We start from the raw sequence: 21,586 nt of genomic DNA on the forward strand, positions 1-21,586 counted from the left end.
TCCCTGAAAATATCAATCTCCATCATAGCTGAGAATCCTCAATTTCCAATGTTTGTGTGGGAAGTATAACTAATGCAATACATTTAGAGCCTATTAACTTCAGCCATTTCTACTCAGCATATGGTTTTGATGCAGCATCTCTGAACAAGATTCCAACTCCTGCCTTAAATAGCTTCAAACAAGTTACTTGCTGAAGTAATAATAGCCACAAAAATACAAGTATATCTTTAATAAAAACTTTCATTGTTCCATTATATTTTAAGGCACTGTGTTAAATATTCATACCTCTGCAACTATCAATTTCAAGAATACAAAATGCACAAGGAATGTTATGTTTTATACAATTCACATCACCTCCCCCCTGCAAAAAGACTCTTTAAAAGCATTATTAATATAATTATTGCTCAAGCTAACCACAGAACACTACTCTGCAAAGAGGAGAGAAACTGATATAAAATATGCTGACATATACAAAGTAGTAAAGGTCCTGCTTTCAGTATTCTGTTTCAAAAAACCAAATGAGCAAATTCATTAGAAACACCTACCCTGTCCATTTCAGTTGGTACCTCATATTGTATCTACAATTCCATAGGTTATTGGAAGGAAACTCCTTTCTTCCGGCAGCCAAATCAGGAAGATATTTATTCAATACATCTCATCATTAAAGAGAGTGAAGTATGAATGAACCCCAGTCACTACATTCTTTCCTTAGCTAATAGCAGTGAAAAGAGCACTGCTCTTTCTGAGGGCCATTTCCTAGGATGTATTTTGGACTCCAGTCTGAAACATAGCTATAAAGCACCTGCATCTTATGTCAGCTAAGAAGTGCATATAAACAGCAGCTTCTTTCAAAGATCTGTGAGCTGTGATTCAGAAAGGATCAAGTCCTTTCTCCTGTGTATTTTAAATGGAAATGTTAAAATATGCATACTAATACAATGTTCATAACTAGCATAACATGAATTCATTCTGCATTCTGGCTCCAAAGCCTGAGTAGAAAATATCTTGTAAGAAATAGTACTGAATCTGTGCTTAAAGATTTCTGAAGTCATGCTTGACAAGGGCCCAGTTCAGGAGATGATTTTTATATGGTTTCTTAACTATATAATACCCCATAGTGAGGCTGTAGACTCAGTCTTTCCATCCTTTTATTGAGGGGGCTAACTGACTGTAAAGCAGCGAAATGGGCAGCAGTTTAAAATAAATGAATATGAACTTAGCCAAATAGCCTCATCTCTTTCAACAGATTTTATGGCCATTTTTATTAAAATTGTCCACTAGAGGGTACTCCTGTTCCGTGTTTTTGTGTGTAAAAAAACAAAACCAAAAAACCCTAGTGCGGACCCACATTAAGAATTGTAGCCTGACAGAATAAATTATTTGGAAATTCCCCTCTCACCTCTTCCAAGATTCTGCAAGGGGTATTTTCTACAGCACTTCAAACAGCTAATTTCTCCCCACCCTCTGTTTTTTCTTCAACTTCTCATCATTCTGTGGTTCCAGGTACATATCCCATTTTCATTGGGCTCTGATGGTTTTATATAACAATTATTAACAAAGTTAAGACCACTCTGTAGCCCTGCTGATTCTTCAAATTATGTTTCATTTTTTTCTAAGTGGTCCAGCTATATTGCTTTCATGATCAATACAAGGGCTAGCCACTTAACTATCAGATAGAGTGACAAGCAAAGAATCACTTGTGAGCTGATGCTTTTATGAACATAATGATAATAAGTCATTTTACTATTAGCAGGAATGATATCAGTCTAAAACTGACACACTGTTTTGTTGGACAATGGTAAAGACAATCTCTTTTATTAGAAGCACATAAAATAAGAGAAATACCAAATAAGGAATCCTTCTTCAAATCCTCTGAAAGCCCAGTTCTATTGAAAAATGTAGCACCCTGAGAGCTACTAATGTGTTTCTAGTTAAAACACTGGGATGGGAATCAGAGTGTGATAGTTCAACCCTGGCCTTTATTACAGATTTCCTGGGAGACCATCCTTTCACATTCCAAGACAATTTATTTTTTCCACATATATGAATGTATTTTCAGATATCTTGAAGGGGATTTCCTAGCCGTTTTTTGCAATTTCCAGAATAAACCATCACAAGGCATTACTGCAATTTAACAGTAAGTGGGAAAATGTTGATTTTTATCCCTGATTTTTGAGTGGCAAAAAATGGTCACACAAAAAATAATATGGCACTATAGTGTGGAAATTAATGAAAACAACTGCCTCAGTCTACATGCTGGGATGACTCAGGGCATATTTTCATTCTCAAAGCAAAATCATAGCATTTTGAAGGAAAGAGGATATTTGAGCCAAGTCCAAAATTCACAGCTAATGGTACTGCAGTTTGTAACAATCCACCACATCTTCTTTCCCACTTGATCTGTCAGCCAATCAATTTTGACAAGTGTTACTAATAAGGCACCATATATAAGTTTCAAAATCAGTAAACTAAAAATCAGAAAACAGCATTTCCTACTATAATAATTATCTGTGTGATTGAAAGTGCTTAGAAATTCAATAAAACATTAATAAATTCAATCTACCTAAATAGTCGCAAATGTTCAGAGAGCAGTTTCTCTTATCTTTAAAACATAGTTTAAAAATGTGCTTCAAATTTTCTTTGGGGCACAGATATTAAGGCTAAATTCATGTTTTCTGCCTGTAGGTTCCACAATTATGATGTTAATGAAGTCTTCAATATGTGAAAGATCTGTTAAGTCTCTAGAATATTAGGATCTAAACTGCATCTTCCATGGTGATCAGTGGACAAGAAAGACAACACATGAAAGTGAGTGTTAGAAACATCTATAGGATAGTTCTAGGAAGATAATCTTCTGGTCTTCATGGAAATAAACAAAACCCTATGACAGAGCACAAGCAAACTTGGTGATTACTTTTGATCCTTCTAACAGATCCTTTCTAACAGAGCAAATCTCCATAGTTCCTTGTTATAAAGCAGGATGGTTTACTTTGTATTCCTCATACGTGTCAAGTATTTCTTTGATGACACTGGGGTCATCCAGTGTGGTGATATCTCCCAGGTTACTGGCATTGTCTGTCACTATTCTCCGTAACAATCGTCTCATGATTTTCCCAGATCGAGTTTTGGGAAGGCGCTTTACCACCTGTTTGACCAGAAAGAAAGAAATATGCTTTACTATCATAATGAACAATTTCCCACATATCACCACATGATTTAAATATATAGACAAGATGCAACCCATCACAAAACCCCCCATGTACTTTAAAATGCAGAATAAAAGTATCACTCCACCTATATACTTGACAACAGCTTTGTTGTCAAGAAAATTATGCATGTTTCTGGCTTTCACAGCAAATAATTTCCCAAAGAGTTGTCCTATTAGTCTGCTGCAGCTAAACAGCAAAGAACCTGATGAATGTATTACAACACAAGCTTTCCTGAGCCAAAGCTCACTTTGTCAGAAGCATGAAGTTTTACACTCAGCTTTCTAATGAATTGGGCTCTGGCTCTCAAACATCTAAACAACATTGAGTTTTATGTATTGTTGAAGGCTTTCACGGCCGGAATCACTGGAGTGTTGTGGGATTTCCAGGCTGTATGGCCATGTTCCAGTAGCATTTTCTCCTGACATTTCACCTGCATCTGTGGCTGGCATCTTCAGAGGATCTGATGGTAGTAAAGCAAGTGGAGTATACATACCTGTGGAATGTCCAGGGTGCTGCCAAACAAATACTGTCATCTCGAGGAACTTACCAGAACATGATCAGGCACAGCATACTTTGCTATTTTAGAAGCAACTATTCCTCTGAGTTCTTTGGTAACAGTTTCTGGAAGAGCAGTGTCATCCCTTAGCACTATGAAAGCAAATGCAGCTGAAAGAAAGGAAATCAGAATTCACTTACTTTACATTAAACTGCTTTTAAACAATTGTGAGGTGGTTTTTTGGCCAAGGACAAAGATACAAATAATCATTACTCAATGCAATGAAGCGTGACAATCTAAACATCTATGGCTGATATGGTATTTTCAAAAGGCTGGCATGTGTAACTAAGAATGCTGTTCCATTCCTAATGAATAACATCTATATGTTGTTCATGCCAAATTGAAAGTCAGAAACGAATACATAATCTTATTATGAAGCCCTGATTTTAAACTGTGTAAAACTCACAAGCAGTGCTAAGAATATTACTCAAAAATATCCTAAGAAGCAAAAGCTATCATTGTTCTTTAAGACAGTATTCTACAGGTAATTCTTTAATTGGTTGGGAGGGGCAGGAGAGTAATCAGGAAGTGTAAACAATGATTGCTTCTTGGACAATTCTTGGACCAAGTTGTGAGGCCAAATGGAATTAAACGAGGTCATAAACTGTCTTCATTTCTAGGTATACATTCTATGAAGGAAAGACATTTTTATGTACTAAAATATTATTAATATGCTACTCCTTATTTTAAAGATATGATCAATTTGAATCAAATCAATTTATTTGTTTCACCTTTAACCATATGTGTTCACACCTACTTCATACCTGAGCCTTAAAGAAGCAATGATTAAAATAAAATTAATTTAGATAACGGATTGTAATGCATTTTATTCACTTACCTTCCCCTTTGAGTTCATGGGGATAACCAATCACAGCTGTTTCTGGTACTTCGGGATGGTCAGCCTTTACACACATGAGTAAAAAAATCATAAATAAGGCAACACATCTACACTGACTCAACCTCACATCTTACTTGAAGAGATGCCAAAAGGGTTTATTTCTCACAAACAGTACAGGAGAAAGCAAACCAGGCTGCATTTCAAACATCACATCAAACAGACTTGAAATCACACTGCAACGGGCATGAGCACAGCTTGCTGGTGTGCTTTCTCTCCTCATTTCTCCCACCTCCCACAGCTTGATTCAAAAGTTCTTGGCTTGATCAGGTTCCAGTTTGCCATGACGTATGAGCAGGGGCATGAGTGAATTGCAGTTTGTCTCATCCCTTCCCATCCCACCCAGCACAGGATAAACTGAGATACTTCGCCTCATTTTGACTCTAGTTTTGAATCCCAGCGTGGTATGAAGTAAGCACACCACAATTCATTCAAGCACCTGCAGTCAGCATTACAACCAATTGGAACTTAATGAAACCTGAAAGTTTGATCCAAGTTTCACATGCAAATAGAGAAAGGAAAAGTGAAGGAGCTCAACAGTTCTATCACTTCAGACAGCAGGTGAGGGTTACATGAAAACTAGTCTGGGTGAAAGACAAAATACTTCTCCCAAATTTTGTTGTGCAGGAATTTTTCTTTATATAGAGATTAATTTGATCATATGACTTCCCCGAGACAGTCTAGGTTATACAGCCCAAACACAGGTATTCCACCTCAACAGTTTGTGAGAACCAGGTCTTTACCTTGGTGACTTGATGATGTGCAAACTGGTGTAATTGACCAACAGTACTGGAGTTGATGTGGGGTGATTAATATTTAGTGGTTCATTACGTCTATAAGTGTCATCAGAATGCACAAAGTTCTGTAAATTAGTTCAGTTCCTTAACAGTCAATGGAATTTTGTTAGTGAATTACTGGAGCTACAAAGAAGAATTTCGTCTCAATAATTACCATGGCATCTTCAATCTCTGCAGTTCCAAGTCTATGTCCACTAATGTTTAGAACATCATCCATTCGACCTGTTATCTGGTAATAGCCTTCTTTGGTTCGGTGAGCTCCATCTCCTGTGAAATAGTAACCTGTGAAATAATAATAGAGAGTCACAGAGTATACAACTATGCTAGTACTATAGTTCAAGATCAAGACACTCTCAAATAGGCACTATCCACTAGCCAGAGTAATAACTGTGTTATCTTCCACAGAACTTAATACTTGCACAGAATACTTGCAAAGAATTCAACTGTAATTATAATAGCAATACATAACACTTTCAACCTGATTCACCCATTATGTCTTATCATGTCTGTATCTAAAAATTTAGTGCTCACGAATGGCAACCATGTATTTAGTAATATGTACGTGATATAGGTATGTATACCAGGAAATAGTAGGGGGACAGAGCTCTTGAAACAGGAATCTCAGCAGTGCAGGTGACTTGGGGTCAAATTAGATGTAAGAAGAAGAGTTTGGATTTATACCCCACCTTTCTCTCCTGTAACTTACAAGCTCCTTTCCCTTCCTCTCCCCACAACAGACACCTTGTGAAATAGGTGGGGCTGAGAGAGTTCCAAAGAACTGTGACTAGCCCAAAGTCACCCAGTAGGAGTATGGAAACACATCTGGTTCACCAGATAAGCCTCTGCCACTCAGGTGGAGTGGGGAATAAAACCCGGTTCTCCAGGTTAGAATCCACCTGCTCTTAACCACTACACCATGCTGGATGGCTTTATAAGAATAGATTACAAATCTCGAAAGCTCGTTTTCACTGTAAATAGCAGCCACGAGTGATCTTGATTTGGACTGAAACTGCAGAAGGAAAGGAAAGATTCCCAACTTGAGTACTGCAAACCTGTTCTAGCCACCATTTTGTGACTGGCTCCACCAATCAAGCCACCATTTTGTGACCAGCAGTTTCCAACGCTTTTGAAAAAAATACATAGCTCTCAAACAAAAATGGCCCTGGAATAGTCATTTTTCTCTAATGCACTTTCCATGCATCAGTCTATGAACTATTCCTAAAACCAAGTTCTTCCAGATCTTCACATTTCTTTATGTGGAAGACTGCTGAGAGCCCACTGCACCAACATTTCCCTTCATCATTCTCACCTGGATAGGTTTTGAAGTAAGCTTTTATAAATCTTTGATGGTCCCCATAGATGGTTCTTGCTATACCCGGCCATGGCTGCGCAATGCAAAGAGCACCAGAGACATTGTTGCCTTCTATAATTTTTCCCTGTGGGCCCAAGTATAACAACATATTTCAATATGAAACAGAAATATCCAAGATCAGAAATATCTCTGAAGGCCTATATGATCCATGTTTCTCTAACAAAAAGAACTCTGACTCTCAAAAGTTCATACCCTGAAATCTCGTTCGTCTCTAAGGCATTACTGGACTCGAATCTAGCTGTACTGCAGCAGACCAATATAGCTACCCACTGAAAAAATATTTTTATTGTTATTTATACTGTAAGCCATCTTGAGTTGCTATAAGGTAGAAAGTTTATTAATAAACACTGTAAATACATAAATAATGTATACAATATGAGAAATTCCCCCAGCTCTGCAAATTCTGGATTTATTTTGTAATAGAAGGAGAACTGTATCCTCAACTTTCTACAGCTGCTAGACGGCTGGCTCCATTCCTATAATTAGTTATGGTAACCCAAAGAGATAACAGTTATTATCACATGACATTCCTTGGAATGAAAAGCCAGTGTGATCAGAGTGTTAACTTGGACCTAAGAGAACAGGCTTCAAATTCCTGCTCAGCCACTATTTCCTCAAGCCATTATCATAAAATGAGAATAATAGTAAGAAGATGTATTAAAGACAGGAAAGTATCCACAGCATGTCTGGATGTTTGTTTTGCTTCCAGAATTAGAGACATACATTATCCAGCCCATAGAACCATTTGTCCCCCAAGCTGACCTTGCACTGGCCTTAAGCAAAGATAACATGGCTAACTAAATGGGCTCGTGCTGAGTGTAATCTGTATTGGGTTAGTTGGACGAATGATTTGACTCTAGTTTTTTATCACATAAGTACACTTTTTCCAGGATGAGATGAGTCATATAAACTCAGAAGCAGTATCTCTACTGAAGGTCATTTCATTTTAGTTGCCCAGAATCTTGCAGGCTGTCAACTCACCCGCTCATCCAGCAGTACTGGGGCAATCCCATAGAATGGCCGCATTGCTATAGCAGGAACAACCTCAGCTCCTTTCTCTGAAGGCTGAGGAGCAATGCAAATGCCACCAGTTTCTGGAAGAATTACAAGGAAAGAAGAAGTTGAAATTCATGTACCCATTACCCTCTGACAAAAGGCACAAACTAGACCCATTAAAACAATAGTAGGTTTGTCATGAATTACAGGAAAAGGTACAGTATATCCCAAGTTACCTCCACACAGAGACCATTCCCCATTTTGCTCTCACTGAAGCTGCAAACAAAAAGGCCTTTGCAGGGGCAATGGAGCCTTTGCAAGGAGATAATATCCATGTTTTCCCTTTGCAATCATGATCCCCTATGCCTCTGGTGGGTTTTTCACCAGTATTTTTTAAATGGCTGCAGGAATACCATTTTAGCATTGAAAATGTAACGTGTGTGCTGACACACTAGTGGCCCCCAACGCATTGAGTGTACATTCCCTTTGGGATGGTTCACCGTTTCACCTTGCATATTTTTTACCCTTTTTTAGGAGATTCACCATCCCTCTCAAGATCAGAGGGGAAGTCTCCATGGATTTTTTGAAGAACACTGTTGAGTGCAACTTTTTCTCTCCCTTTGCCAGGAAAGCAAAGGAGGTCACTGTGCATTAAGCTTTTTTTTGGTTTTCTCGTTCCTTCCTGTCTTTCCCCGTGCACAGCACAGCAGTTCCTCCTGCTCTTCAGGCCACCATTTCAGGAGGATAAGAGGTGCTTCTTGTAACATTTTAAAATGTGTGTGTGTTTGTCTTTAAATTTAGAGGTAAGTTGTAGGAGGATGAAGGGGGATGAAAGAGAAAGGTGACTGGTTGACACTGGAAAGTGACTGTAGAGAGTCTGCTGAATTGAGAGAGTCAGAGTGTCTGTTAAACTTGAGAGAAAGAGAGAGAGAGAGAGAGCAGTCTGTGCTGGAGACTGACAGGGAGACAGTCTGAGATTAACTGAATCAGTGTACAGAACTTGAAAGAGAGAGAAAATATATTACGTGCTGAACACAGAGAGAGACAATATTCTGTATTGAAGACTGAGTCTTTGCTGTATTGAGAGTGAGAGACTAGAAAAGGAGTCAAATCCTAATATGATCTCATATATGCAAAGAAGGAGAGAGGGAACTGGTGTAAGAAGGGTATAAAGAAAGTCACACTCAGCAGAGAGATTTGTCATCTCCAAGGTCCCAGTAGAGGCGTAACTTCATGGGACCAGGGGAGGGGTGGAGACCAGAACCCGGGCAGACGCCCCCACACCCCTCTTTCTTCCCCCTTGCCTTGCCCCACCAGGCCCAGTAGAGGCTGCTGCCAAGCTAGCCTCACCCAGCAGGCCCGGAGGAGGCCGCTGCCAGGAGTCCCTGCCCTGCCCGGGCCCAGCCCTGCCCCACCAGGCCCCGCTGCCAGTTAAGGTAAGTGGGATATGGGGGTGTGTGGGGACAGCGTGGAGGCCCAAGGGGGGCAGAAAACTGGGAGCCTGCCCCAGACTTTATTTTCCCTAGCTACTCCCCTGCCTGAGGTTGTTTATTTTTTTGTAAATTATGTCTTGAAACATTTAAGCCAAAGAACATATATAAATAAAATTTTATTTTATTAAATATAACCTGGGATTCCACACTAGCAACATAACCCTTCAAAACTGCTTTAAAGTTTGGACGCACGAATTCAGAAGAAAGTATAAAGGGGGGGGGGGGTTGAATTACATTCCTGGTGAATATATATATAAAGAAAGAAAGGAATAAATAGAAATTACTTTTCACCTACTATTTTTATTTGTAAAGAACTAAGAGTGAGCATCACACTTCTTTTAAAATTTTTGACGCTGAAGATCTATTGCAGGAGCAATAGACTTTGCAAAAACCCTGTGAAATTGATGTTGTGTAGCAATACTAAACTAGACAAAAGATGGCAAAAAATAGCAGCAGGCAACCTCGTCAAATGGAGGTTGCGGAAACAACAAGGAAGCGGCAGGCAGCCAAATGGCAGTTCAGCTCAGCAATACTGTGCTCAGCTCCAGACCTGCACCCACTCTCATGCTTCATCTCTTTAAAAGACTGCTGTTACTTTTTTGGCTGTTCCACTTCAAAATTTGCAAAGAAGCATGGGATCTGCTCTCGTAACCTGAGCTGTATAAACCCTCATTTCCAAGCTGCTTGGAGAGTTCTGACAACGTGCCCGTTTCTTGCGCAAGCTGAGTTTTTGCAAGCCCTGATCTCAGCAGGTGTCACCCTCACAGCACTGAAAGAAAGGAAGCACCAGCAGATCTTGGCACCTGCAGCAAAACCCATTCCTGAAAACTGATCAGCTGAGCGACAGCAAATCAGTTTCACGTAATCTCTCAGGGAACATGATTTCAGGTGAAGAAAATCATTTGGCTTGTTGGCTGGAGAGAGAATCAGCAGGAAATAGGGACACTTCAGTGTAAACAAAAAACTGCAGGAAAAACACACGGCAAAGCAAACAGCCAGGCAAAAAGAGCTGAATGTACAAATGACCATAGATATATATCTATCTATTGGTGGGCGCAAGGCAAAATAGCATCAAGCATGGGCTTTCTTTAAACCCACTTCCCTGAAGATTGCACCAACGCAGATTTAGGAAAACTTGCAGCAGAGCCAGGGAAACTCTAAAAACTCTAAAGGAGGGCAAGTGCACAGCAATCTGGTGCAAAAGTCCAAAGAAAAAACTGCTGCCACAGGGAACAGGGAGAGTGGAGCAAGAGCTCCGTGTACAATCAATTCAAATCTAAGGAAAACAGACCAAGTGAAAGCAAATGTATCTTCAGTGTACTCTTATTGGTTTGTTTGTAATTTCCATAGCTCTGGACCATGACAACAGTTTCTGTGGGTGTAGATAAAGACTTGCATACATCAAATATTGGTACTGCCTTTCAATATTTCATGATAAATTAAATATTAAATAAGTGATTTAACAGATGTAGCATCTTACAAGTAGCAGAGGTCAGAATGCCCTACCTTTCTGTCAATACTGCATACAAAGCTATTATGCAAATTTAGATACAAAAGAATTACAACATAACAAAAAACAGCAGCAACAACAAAAACCAGTCTGACAGGTGCCCCCTATGCAGAGGTGCGCACAGAAGTCTGCTTGGCGCCGCGATTTTCTTTTCTGCAGTGCTGCTGAAGGACCTGAAGAAGAAGCATCAATTCTTATGTAACAAGACAGGGACACTCCTCATTCTCATCTTCACTTTAAAGCTTTCCAGGAAATGATATTCAACCCAATTTCATGCATTGAACATGAAGAAGGGTCATTGTTTTTTTATACCCCACTTTAATCTATCTCTGAAGGATCCCAAAGTGGCTTACAATCACTTTTTCTTCCCCAACCCACAACAGACAACTTGTGAGGTAGGCAGGGATGATAGAGTTCTGAGAGAATTGTGACTAGCCAAGGGTCGCGGTCGCCCAACAGGCTTCTTGGGGAGGAGGGGGGAAACAAACCTGGTTCACCAGATCAGAGGCCATCACTCGTGTGGAGGAGTGGCAAATCAAACCCAGTTCTCCAGATTAGAGTCTGCTTGCTCTTAACCATTACACCACACTGGCACAGTGGTTTCAGCAGCAATGACAAGTACAAGGATGTTATGGAATGTGCTTTCTTATGCTGCTTTCACAGCATTTTGAATGGTTTGCCTGAAAAGCGGTTTATGAGACTAAAATACTATTATTATATAGGATTAGACCTTCCCACCCATTATGGGCATGCTGTGATTATTTTCAATTCAGGACCAAGCTTCTTAATCATTCCTTCCTCATTTCTATTCAGGATAAATGTTAAATCAGATCAGAGATTTCAAACATAATCAGATCTTTTACAACTAAACACTGACCTATAGAGAAAAAAGCAGCAGCCACAAAACTACAGGAGCATTAAACTAACTAATAATGATGACCATATCCCAATGTTGACATGAATGTATACAATTCCTTTGAAAGCAAGGATTTATCATGAAGATCAAATGGTAAATGTCTAAATTATTCACATGCAGTTAAGGGATTTTGCCTCTTGCTTTTCTTCTGAATGCTGAAGGAGAGGAAAGGGCTGTCTAACTTGGCATAAAACAGCAATGCATCATCTTTTCTCATTTATAGAGATCAGGACTCCAACATGTCTTACAAGCTAATAGGAAAGTTATTTGAGAGCAAAGAATTAACAGCTGTTTTCTGTAATGACGTACCCCTGTAAAATATCTTAAAGCGATATTCCTATTTATTATATACATTACATTTAAGACATTGCACAATTAAGACATTGACCTAATTGTCTTGTTTTTCTTCATAACAATCTAGTTAACACACTCACTGCATTCCTATTTTAGGTCATATCAAAACCCAGACATGTGCCACACAGGAGGGCTGAAAACATACCCATGTCAGAGAAAATGGTTGCAACCTTAGGACTGCTCCCAAAAGTTTGCCCTTTCATATACCTTGTCTTAGAAACAACTACCACCATTGCCTACAGTCATAATTCAGACATGAATACAGTTATTTGTTTTAATTAACATTTGAACAACCCAAAAGATGCTTTTTGACAAATTACAGCATCAGTATTGCTCAGCAGGCATCAGCAAAGCTATGCTTTTATTGTCAACTGCATGAAGAAGATGTACTTACGATGGAAATCAGCATACTGGCTTCTGCAGCTTTTACATTACAAACCGCTGAAGTAAGTTCGCTGATGGGCTAAGTATTATACTTAACTTAGGTGATATCTAATGCAGTATTTAAAAAAAAACAGAAAAGAGGCTCAAACGTTTCCCCTATACGCTGTTTCCCCACTGCAAATCTGCCCTCCTTCAGGAGAGAATGAAAAGCAAGTTTGTGAAAAATAACATGCTTTAGCCAAGATACATGCACACAATTTTAAGAGGCAAAGGAGCTGACTGGCAGCCGATTGGGGAAAGGGCTGCGCCTGGGAACAGCCTCTCTCCACCAAGAGCTGTTTAAATTTTCATAATGGCGCTGGGGTTCTATACATAACATATAGTTAGCCCCTAAACTACATGCCTAAAAATAGTCTAAAAGTGCTCTCTCACCACACAAAATGAGGAAAATTATACTTATATACTTTATATGTTACATGGGTTACTGATATATATATGATTCTCTCTGAGCTCCTAGAATTCAAATTGTAACCAACATTCCATTCTAAATCTATTTTTTGTGCACTGTTTGGAAAAGGATTGGTATGGTGAATGGCTTTGGAGCTCATTGTTGTCAATTTATTTTAATTATTTGGTGGTAATTTTGAATCTTAAATACTGAATAATTTATTCAAGAGGACTATACTGTTAACATCGAGGGCCTGGGGAGTGTTGGGATACCTACTGAACACTATTGAACAAAGCTTGATGAAATTTCCCAAACATACTAACACTTACAATTTGTACAGTGAGTACATATACCATCTTTATAATCTTTTTCATTTATCCACTCACCCACTTTCAAATGGATTCAGTAAATCTGATTTGCTAATCTTTATGCTTGTTCAAGTTGATTATCTTGTGGCATACTGCTGCTTCAGGGAGCAATGTTCCAGAGCGGTTAAAGAGCAATTAATGAGCTATTTTTAAACTGAGATGTGCAACTGAACTAACTCTGTGGCAAATCAACTCATATCCTGCACTCTTTATATTAAATGTTTTTCCATGCATCATTCTCACAGGAATGTCTGCATCTGGGGTTTTTTCTACCAAATAATCAGGTTTTGAGACACTACTACGGCTTTTGTTCTCAAGAAAAAGGAACTGTATCAAAATAATTGTTTTCTGCAACTGTAAAATTGTTTTTAAGTTGCAAATGTTCACCAATATTGTTGATGACAACACCCTGACTGCTTCCTCATATGGTAGCATAACCAAAAACTACAAAAAAAAATCTCTGCCCTAAACAGCTTACAATGAAAGGTCAGAAAATCATATTATGTATAATTCCATGATTTTTAATACACTTTTGGTTGGGTTTTTTTTTCACAAAATTCAGCTGCTGGGGCTACAATTTGAAGGATTCTAGGTTCAATTCTTGGCATCTGCATTTAAAAGGGCCAGGTAGTAGGTGATGTGAAAGACCTCTGTCTGACACCATGGAGAATGGTTGCCAATCAGAGTAGACAATATTTTATTGATTTTGTAGGCTGCCTTTCCCTAGTTGCTCAGGGCAGCTTCTAAGAATCTAATAAATGTATTAAGCAACCATAAACAATTTATATATTTAAAATTCTATTGAAACACAATGGCAACTAAGATTAATGACCTATATTAATTACTTTAAAACTGGAGTGAAAAAGGTTGGGGGAAGTGTAGGGAAGGTCTGTTTGATGGACCATAGCTGCCTCAACCATGTGCAGCCATAGCTGCCTCAGTCATATGCCTGGTAGAACAACTCTGTCTTAAGGCTCTGAAGAATTGCATCAGATCCTCCAGGGCTCAGGGCTACCTAGTCAGAGCATTCTACCAGGTTGGGGCCAGGGCCAAAAAAGCCCTGGCCCTGGTTGAAGCTAACTGGCATCCTTTGGGCCAAGGATCACCAGTAGTCTTTTGTTTTGCTGAATGCAGAGATCTTTGAAGGACATGCCTGGAGAGACATTACAATAGGTACGATGGCCCCAGACCATTTAGAGCAGGAGTCTGCAACCTGCGGCTCTCCAGATGTTCATGGATTACAATTCCCACCAGCCCCTGCCACCATGGCCTGAATCTATCTGCTGGGAACTGCAGGAAAGGTCAGGCCAGGCAGCACCCCTGACTCTCTCTGCACAAGTACCCCATTGGCTCAGGTGGTGAGAGATGTGGGCACCGCCACAGCGGTTTTCAATCCTCGATAAAGACATCGGGACCGAAGATCAGTCTGCCAGCCAGCTATGGCCAAGGAGGGGCCACCTGGTGTAGCGGAACTTTCGAGCATAACTGACTCAGTGATGTTCTCCACCCCTTCGAGCAAGGTATCTACTCTGCTTTTCTTCTCCTCTGAATCTCCTCTGTTCTTCTTCTTTTCTCTCTCTTTCCCCCTTTCTCTCTCTCATCCTCTTTCTCTTCCTTCACTCCCCGCTCTTTTCTCTCTTGCACTGGCTCCCTGCCAGCGCTGCTTGCCTGACTCGAGGTAACTGAGACTACCCCCTCCACAGAGACACTTGCCCCCCCCCCACACACACACACTCCTTTCCCTTCACTTGTACTACATTAGGGTAGCATGGAGAAAGCTGGAAGGGAAACACTGTGCCCCATGGTTTGCAGAAACTCTTACACAGTGCAGGATTGTTTACTCATTTCTGGGGCCAGAGTTTGTCTTTCTCTTTCACCGTGCAGCGTGAAACCTTCTTCCCCTCCTCTCTTCGCCCTCCCCACCTGTGCTTCTCCTCCCCTTTCCCTCTTCGGTTTGGCATAGCAAGGGAAAGGAAGCCCTAACCTTGAGTCCCACCCTGCAGATTTCTCTTCTCTTTCAACCTGCTGGCTCCCTCCCAGCGCTGGGTGCCGGCCCACCTTTGCTGCTGCCACCACCCTCCCACCCCCCATTTGGGCTTCTGCCCTTGCTTCTCCCCTGGGCTTACTTTACAAGGTTTTGGGTGGAAGGTCTTATTAGCCTTACTACTTTATACTAATCAGAGACTGTCCTACATAGAATGCAGGTCAGGAGTCACCCTTTTATGTTGTTGGCTTTCCCAATTAACTTGTTACATTTATGTTATTTGTACAAACTTGACACAAAATGTATTTCATGTATTTTAAAAATACATTGGTGTACTTCCATTTGGTGGAAGTAAATATAAAATGGAAAGTCAATATTGATGGGTTAGATCTGTAGAAGAGAGAAGTAAATCTGAAATGGTATTGAGCTGACAGAGAGAAATTTCTCTCTTTCTCACAATACTAGAACCAGGGGGCATTCATTGAAAATGCTGGGGAGAAGAATTAGGACTAATAAAAGGAAACACTTCTTCACGCAACGTGTGATTGGTGTTTGGAATATGCTGCCACAGGAGGTGGTGATGGCCACTAACCTGGATAGCTTTAAAAGGGGCTTGGGCAGATTTATGGAGGAGAAGTCGATTTATGGCTACCAATCTTGATCCTCTTTGATCTGAGATTGCAAATGCCTTAACAGACCAGGTGATCGGGAGCAACAGCTGCAGAAGGCGAATTGCTTTCACCTCCTGCATGTGAGCTCCCAAAGGCACCTGGTGGGCCACTGCGAGTAGCAGAGAGCTGGACTAGATGAACTCTGGTCTGATCCAGCTGGCTTGTTCTTATGTTCTTATGTTCTTAGTCACAAAATTCAGTAGCATCCCTGACGAATTTCAGTATGTTCACTACAATGTCAGCAGCACATCATGTTATTATCCCTTGAGTTGAGCATGTAAAAACATGGTAAAAGCAGATCTATGGCTTTCAGGTTGTGAAAGAGTGACTTAATATTCAAATACATGCCAACTGTAATATATTGATAACAAGCTTCGGATTGCTTTGGATGTCATTTCAGCCAAGAAGTGTGCCGCAGAATGCTCTCCCAACCCTCTCTCCAACTATACTATAGGAATAATTGTGGCAATTATTTTATCTTCTGGCTGTGAGGATTGCTGGGATAATGCCTGTGAAGGACTCTAGGCACTGAAGGAGATAATTACATAAAAGCTAAGTGCTACTATTAATTAAACCTGGGCACACAAGAGCTTAGCTCAAGGGCTGGTTCAACAGGTTTAGCAGAAACCTGAGATAGTACAGTTCAATATCATTTTCAGAAGATTAGTGTTTCATAGATTACAGCACAGCATTTGACAGAGTGAATCACAAAAAGCTGTGATTGTTTTTAAAAGAAACAGGTGTGCTTGGCAGCCTGTACTCTGAACAAGAAGCTGTTAGGCTAGAATATGGAGAAACATAATAGCTCCAATTGGCAAATATTTTATCTTCCTATCTCTTCCATCTGTATGCAGAACATATAAAGAAGAAGAGTTTGGATTTATATCCCCCCTTTCTCTCCTGTAGGAGACTCAAAGGGGCTTACAATCTCCTTGCCCTTCCCCCCTCACAACAAACACCCTGTGAGGTAGGTGGGGCTGAGAGAGCTCCGAGAAGCTGTGACTAGCCCAAGGTCACCCAGCTGGCATGTGTGAGAGTGTACAGGCTAATCTGAATTCCCCAGATAAGCCTCCACAGCTCAGGCGGCAGAGCAAGGAATCACACCCGGTTCCTCTAGATTAGATACACGAGCTCTTAACCTCCTAAGCCACTTCTGCTCCTGGATTAGAAAAGCTGGATTAAAGAAAGCTGGATTAGAGAAAGCTGGATTAGATTTCAGTGAAGGTGGAGTGAAAATTGACAGAGGGGATATTAATGATATGAGATATGCAGATGACACAACATTACTAGCAGAGAATAGTGAAGATTTGAAATGGCTATTGATGAAGGTTAAAGAAGAAAGTACCAGAGCAGGACAACAGCTGAACATCAAAATAAAAGTAATTACTGGGGAATAACAAAGCCAGTTAAAGTATTTTACAAACTCTGGCTTGCCTGATGAATAGCAAGAGCTTTTCTCCCATCATTACATAATGTGGTGGTAGTTGCCTTATCTAGTGCGCTGCTTGATTCTCTTCTTTTAAATACATTCTTAAAGTATTTATATCCCACTTTTCCTCCAAAATGGGCTGAAAGAACCTGGGGCTGTCTTGAAGTTTGTTTCAAATACTTACACAGCTTGCTTCTGTACTGGGTGGAAGTACCATAGCTGTACAACTTAACACTGTTCACATTCTTTCCAGTTCTATCTTCCCTTAGTCTGCCATGTGATTAAAAATGAATGATCCTTGAAACATCGCAGTTTAAAGAGACATTTATATGGTGTTTATATGCTGTGGCTTTCCTGAAGTAAGTACATGCTCCAAGTGTTGCTTGTAAGAAAAGGTTTTCTGTCTTCTATGAGTCATTCCATTAGTGTATTGAGAAATAGGGTATTGTGTGTATTGCTGTTATTTAGATTTTTATCCTGCCCTTTCCCAACCAAATGAGAATCAGATGTCTGGGAAGGGCACAATTTCAGTGCTTGCTCCAGGCGCTATTGCCACTGGTTGTGCATGCACACTTCTTCAGATACACTGAAAAAGGCTCATCAACCATTACATGCAGGTAGATGGGGGAGAGTATTGCCTAGAAGGGAGCTAGATTAAGAGGAGTCAATAATACCTTGCCTGAGGTAGAAACACTTTCTTCCTCAGCTGTGCACTGGGTCACCGCAATGGGATCGCTTAATTCAGAATTCCATGCGGGAGCCTGTAAAAGATTGGAGTTTTGTTCCACAGGACGCTGGAGTGAAGCCAGTACCACTTGAGCTGCAATGTCCCCTTTTTATTCTCCTTATGTTAAAGGGTCGCTTTAACATCCATAGGACCCACCCGTTCTCCCCTCCTTGGAAGGAGTTTTAATAAACCGGGAGTTTTATGCAGCTGCTGGAGGCCGTTTTATTGTATTTGATAAGCTGTATTTTAATTTTTAACTAAGCGTACCCTGCCACGGAGCTACTGCTGTGGGCTCCAGTCTGAGAATTGAGAGATGGAAAAAGAAAGAAAAGAGTCAAGTGAGCGGTTCTAACATGTGTCATTTGCACAATGCTTTGCAATGCAGGGAGGAGGGGCAAGGGGCCCCTGGCTCCCTCCCTTTCTCCCGTTCCCTTGCATGCAGCACCCTGCCCCCTTCCTCCCTCCCTCCACATCCCACCTTCCTCTCTTCTACTGAGGAATTGGGTGGCCCATGTCCCAGATGGCGGCCACCCATCCCTTTCCCTCCCTTCCCTTGCAGGCCCGAAGTGATGTATTTGCTGTTGACGTCCACCAAGATGCCAAACTGTTGCTTGGGAGACAAGAAACCATGGTTCCAACTTCTGCTCCCACCCAGAGTGTGAAAGCGCGTACACAATACTTTTACTCACGAGATTAGAGCTGGGAGCAGCACCTCTAAGAGGAATGTGTGCATGAAAGAGTATCCGTTTCTACTTGACTTTTAGGTTCCTATGTGTGGGAGGAGGGAGAACTGGGCGGAACACTTAGCTTATTATCATGGTTTTTTACCTGGGACAGGTGTGGTACATGAGAATAGGTAGAAGTAGCTTAAAACAATGCAGGGGAGGCATGAGGAACTACGTTGTGTTCAAATTTCCAGAGTGTTTGGTCCAGCAAACCCCCAGGCGCCTCCCTCACCTTCCTTCGCACTCTGCTAGAACAAGGTGGAGTGGAGCCATGTATCCAGATGGCAGACCCACGTCCCTTTCACTACAGGTGTGGCAGGGGGGACTTTCAAAGGCAGCATGAAAGTTGTTTCCCTTTTATCAAGAAGGTGTGTTGCTTTGAAATTGGCCAGCAGATGGCGCTGTTGCAGAACAGAACTGTGGCTCCAACTGTCACAGGTGTGGCATGTACACAATAACTGGCACAGTTGTGACATGTACACCCAACAAGGAGGTGTGGAAACAAGTATGAGAAACCACTATGGCCCACATCACGAAGATGTGGCGTTATTAATGACAATTTCAAAAAAAAGAGCGAAAATAATGTGAAATTCCAGAGAAACGTTTTGGCGTTAGAGCATCAGGAACAAATACACTGTTAGCTTTTTATATATATAGATGGGTTTTAGTTATATGTTGTTGTGAAATTATGTTGTACACAGTTCTACAAGACATTATGGATGAGGGGAGGGGAACTAAGGTGGTAACCTAAAGGCACATCTTTCTTAAAGAATTCCAGGATTGTAAGTAGAAAGGCTGATAAAAATTCTTTGTAGAAGCCCTGCCCATTTTCAGAATAACCTAGATCTCTTTAGTTGTGAGGAATGTAGATGTGAAGAATGACAGTTAAACAAGTTTGAAACTGGTTGAAATATACAGCACAGAGAGTCTGCTTGGCACACATTTTAGACAAACATTGTAATCCTGGTGGTCCCAGGAATTACCAATTGTGTATTCTTTTCACAAGTTTCCCAAAACAGGAAACAATCTCATAATCAGCAATGTGCTTTGTACTAGGATGCCAACAATTACCAATAGAAGCAACTATACAAGATATTGCACGATTACTTGCTGCCATACTTTTACCTGTTTGCCACCAAGTATCCACAAGGGAGCATCGTCCATCTCCTACCACATCATAGAACCACTGCCAAGCTTCATGGTTTATTGGTTCTCCCACTAAAATCCAAAAACAGTAAAGGAAGAATTCTAACTGTTGGCCAAAATATTTTATATTTAATAAAGACTCTACAAAGCAAGTCATATGAGGACTGGCTTCAAAAAGAGGCTTATTTTATCTAAAAGAAAAACAACAGGAGAGTAGAGTGTTAGAATGCTACTAGAAAGCTTTGGAAATGTTTTCTGTAGCTGGCCTGCTCACACACCAATGTTTGCCTGCACAGAAGCCATGATAATGAGTATGATGTAACGCAATAGGACAAAATTAAAGTATATTTAAGTAAAGCGGGTTGGAAGTTGTGTTCAGCAGAACAAGCAGCTTGATAAGACTGCACATCTTTAAAGACTTTTCTGAGGAATGAATGGAAGCAATCTTATGATGATACTATTTAAAAAGAAAAGAGCAGACTTTCCCTGGTTCCTGTCCTAGGGCCTTAACTGCTTGAGCCAAAAAGTTAGGAAAAATAAAATCAACAGATCTCTCTTCAGATCTCGACAAAAGATGCAATCCAGTGTCACCCTTTCAGTAGATGCTTAGTGACTACTGTGTATGCCAGGCAACTAATCTAGTTATTTATATGTTTATTAAAATTCTTGCCTGATTAATAAATATTAAAATTTCTGCCGCTGGACTCCAGGCTCAGATTTCAGATGCAGCATCATTCATTCCATGGCATGCTCTTCAGGCCTATATAACTCACATGGTCCATTTGACCTTCTCTTAACACAAACATGTACTGCACTCTGCATTATCTCAGGTGTTGTCAAGAAAAGGCTCACCTGACTCACCTGATCCATTACATGATACTAATTTTTTCCAGTCACTTAAACACAGAATTGAGACAGCCCTTGTGAAATTCTGTCTTCACAGAAATCCACAAAACGTATCAACTTCAAATGGGAGCAGCAAGCTTACAATTCCTATCCTCACCTGATCCAAGGGTAGTTAAAGAAGATCGGTCATACTTCTTCACATACTCATCTCCATACTTCAGAAGCAACCGCAATGCAGTGGGAGCACAATAAAACTGATTAATTTTTAACCTCTCTACAGTTTCCCAATAGCGACCTGCAAAGATCCAGATAACAATCTTAATTTGCCTGTGATGAGAAGTCCTTAGCATTGCAAGTTCAGAATATTTCATGCAGAATAAAAATATTTTTCAATTTGACAGCTTAATGCAGCATTGACAACAATTAGTTTGTATACAATAGAACTGGCTGAAATCAAGCTGGAATCCCAAACCCTAAAATTGGCATGATTTCTCCACTTGCCATGCCAGCTCATCATTTTGCTTTGGGTTGTTGAGCTGAAGCAGCAATCTGTGCACCCCATCACTAAACACTCGATGGTAGAACAAGACCAACCAGTCAGTCTATTACTGTAAATATTCAAAAGTGTTGGCCACAATGGGGAATGTGTCGTGGAGAGCCACATATAGAGCAATATCTTCCAGGTCCACTGAATTACAGGATTCTTGGCCATGCAGAACACGCTAAGTTTCATTCTGTTGACTACCAGTTCTATAACTAC

The 21,586-nt window shown here is 40.5% G+C and overlaps 1 protein-coding gene across 1 annotated transcript in view; it reads right to left on the minus strand.

Moving 5' to 3' along the window:
- Nucleotides 1-214: 214 nt before the first annotated feature.
- ACSS1 (acyl-CoA synthetase short chain family member 1) overlaps nucleotides 215-21,586 on the minus strand; it is a 38,104-nt gene continuing 16,732 nt past the window's right edge. The window contains exons 7-14 of the mRNA XM_048519534.1: nucleotides 20,984-21,121; nucleotides 19,960-20,052; nucleotides 7,811-7,923; nucleotides 6,767-6,893; nucleotides 5,612-5,739; nucleotides 4,604-4,667; nucleotides 3,757-3,875; nucleotides 215-3,145 (exon numbers count right to left, since the gene is read on the minus strand). Of these exons, the coding sequence (XP_048375491.1) occupies nucleotides 2,969-3,145; nucleotides 3,757-3,875; nucleotides 4,604-4,667; nucleotides 5,612-5,739; nucleotides 6,767-6,893; nucleotides 7,811-7,923; nucleotides 19,960-20,052; nucleotides 20,984-21,121 (959 nt within the window). The 3' untranslated portion in view covers nucleotides 215-2,968. The remainder of the gene's footprint in view (nucleotides 3,146-3,756; nucleotides 3,876-4,603; nucleotides 4,668-5,611; nucleotides 5,740-6,766; nucleotides 6,894-7,810; nucleotides 7,924-19,959; nucleotides 20,053-20,983; nucleotides 21,122-21,586) is intronic.

This window comes from Sphaerodactylus townsendi, linkage group LG01, assembly GCF_021028975.2.
Source record: "Sphaerodactylus townsendi isolate TG3544 linkage group LG01, MPM_Stown_v2.3, whole genome shotgun sequence".
In the NCBI taxonomy this organism is placed as follows: Eukaryota; Metazoa; Chordata; class Lepidosauria; order Squamata; family Sphaerodactylidae; genus Sphaerodactylus; species Sphaerodactylus townsendi.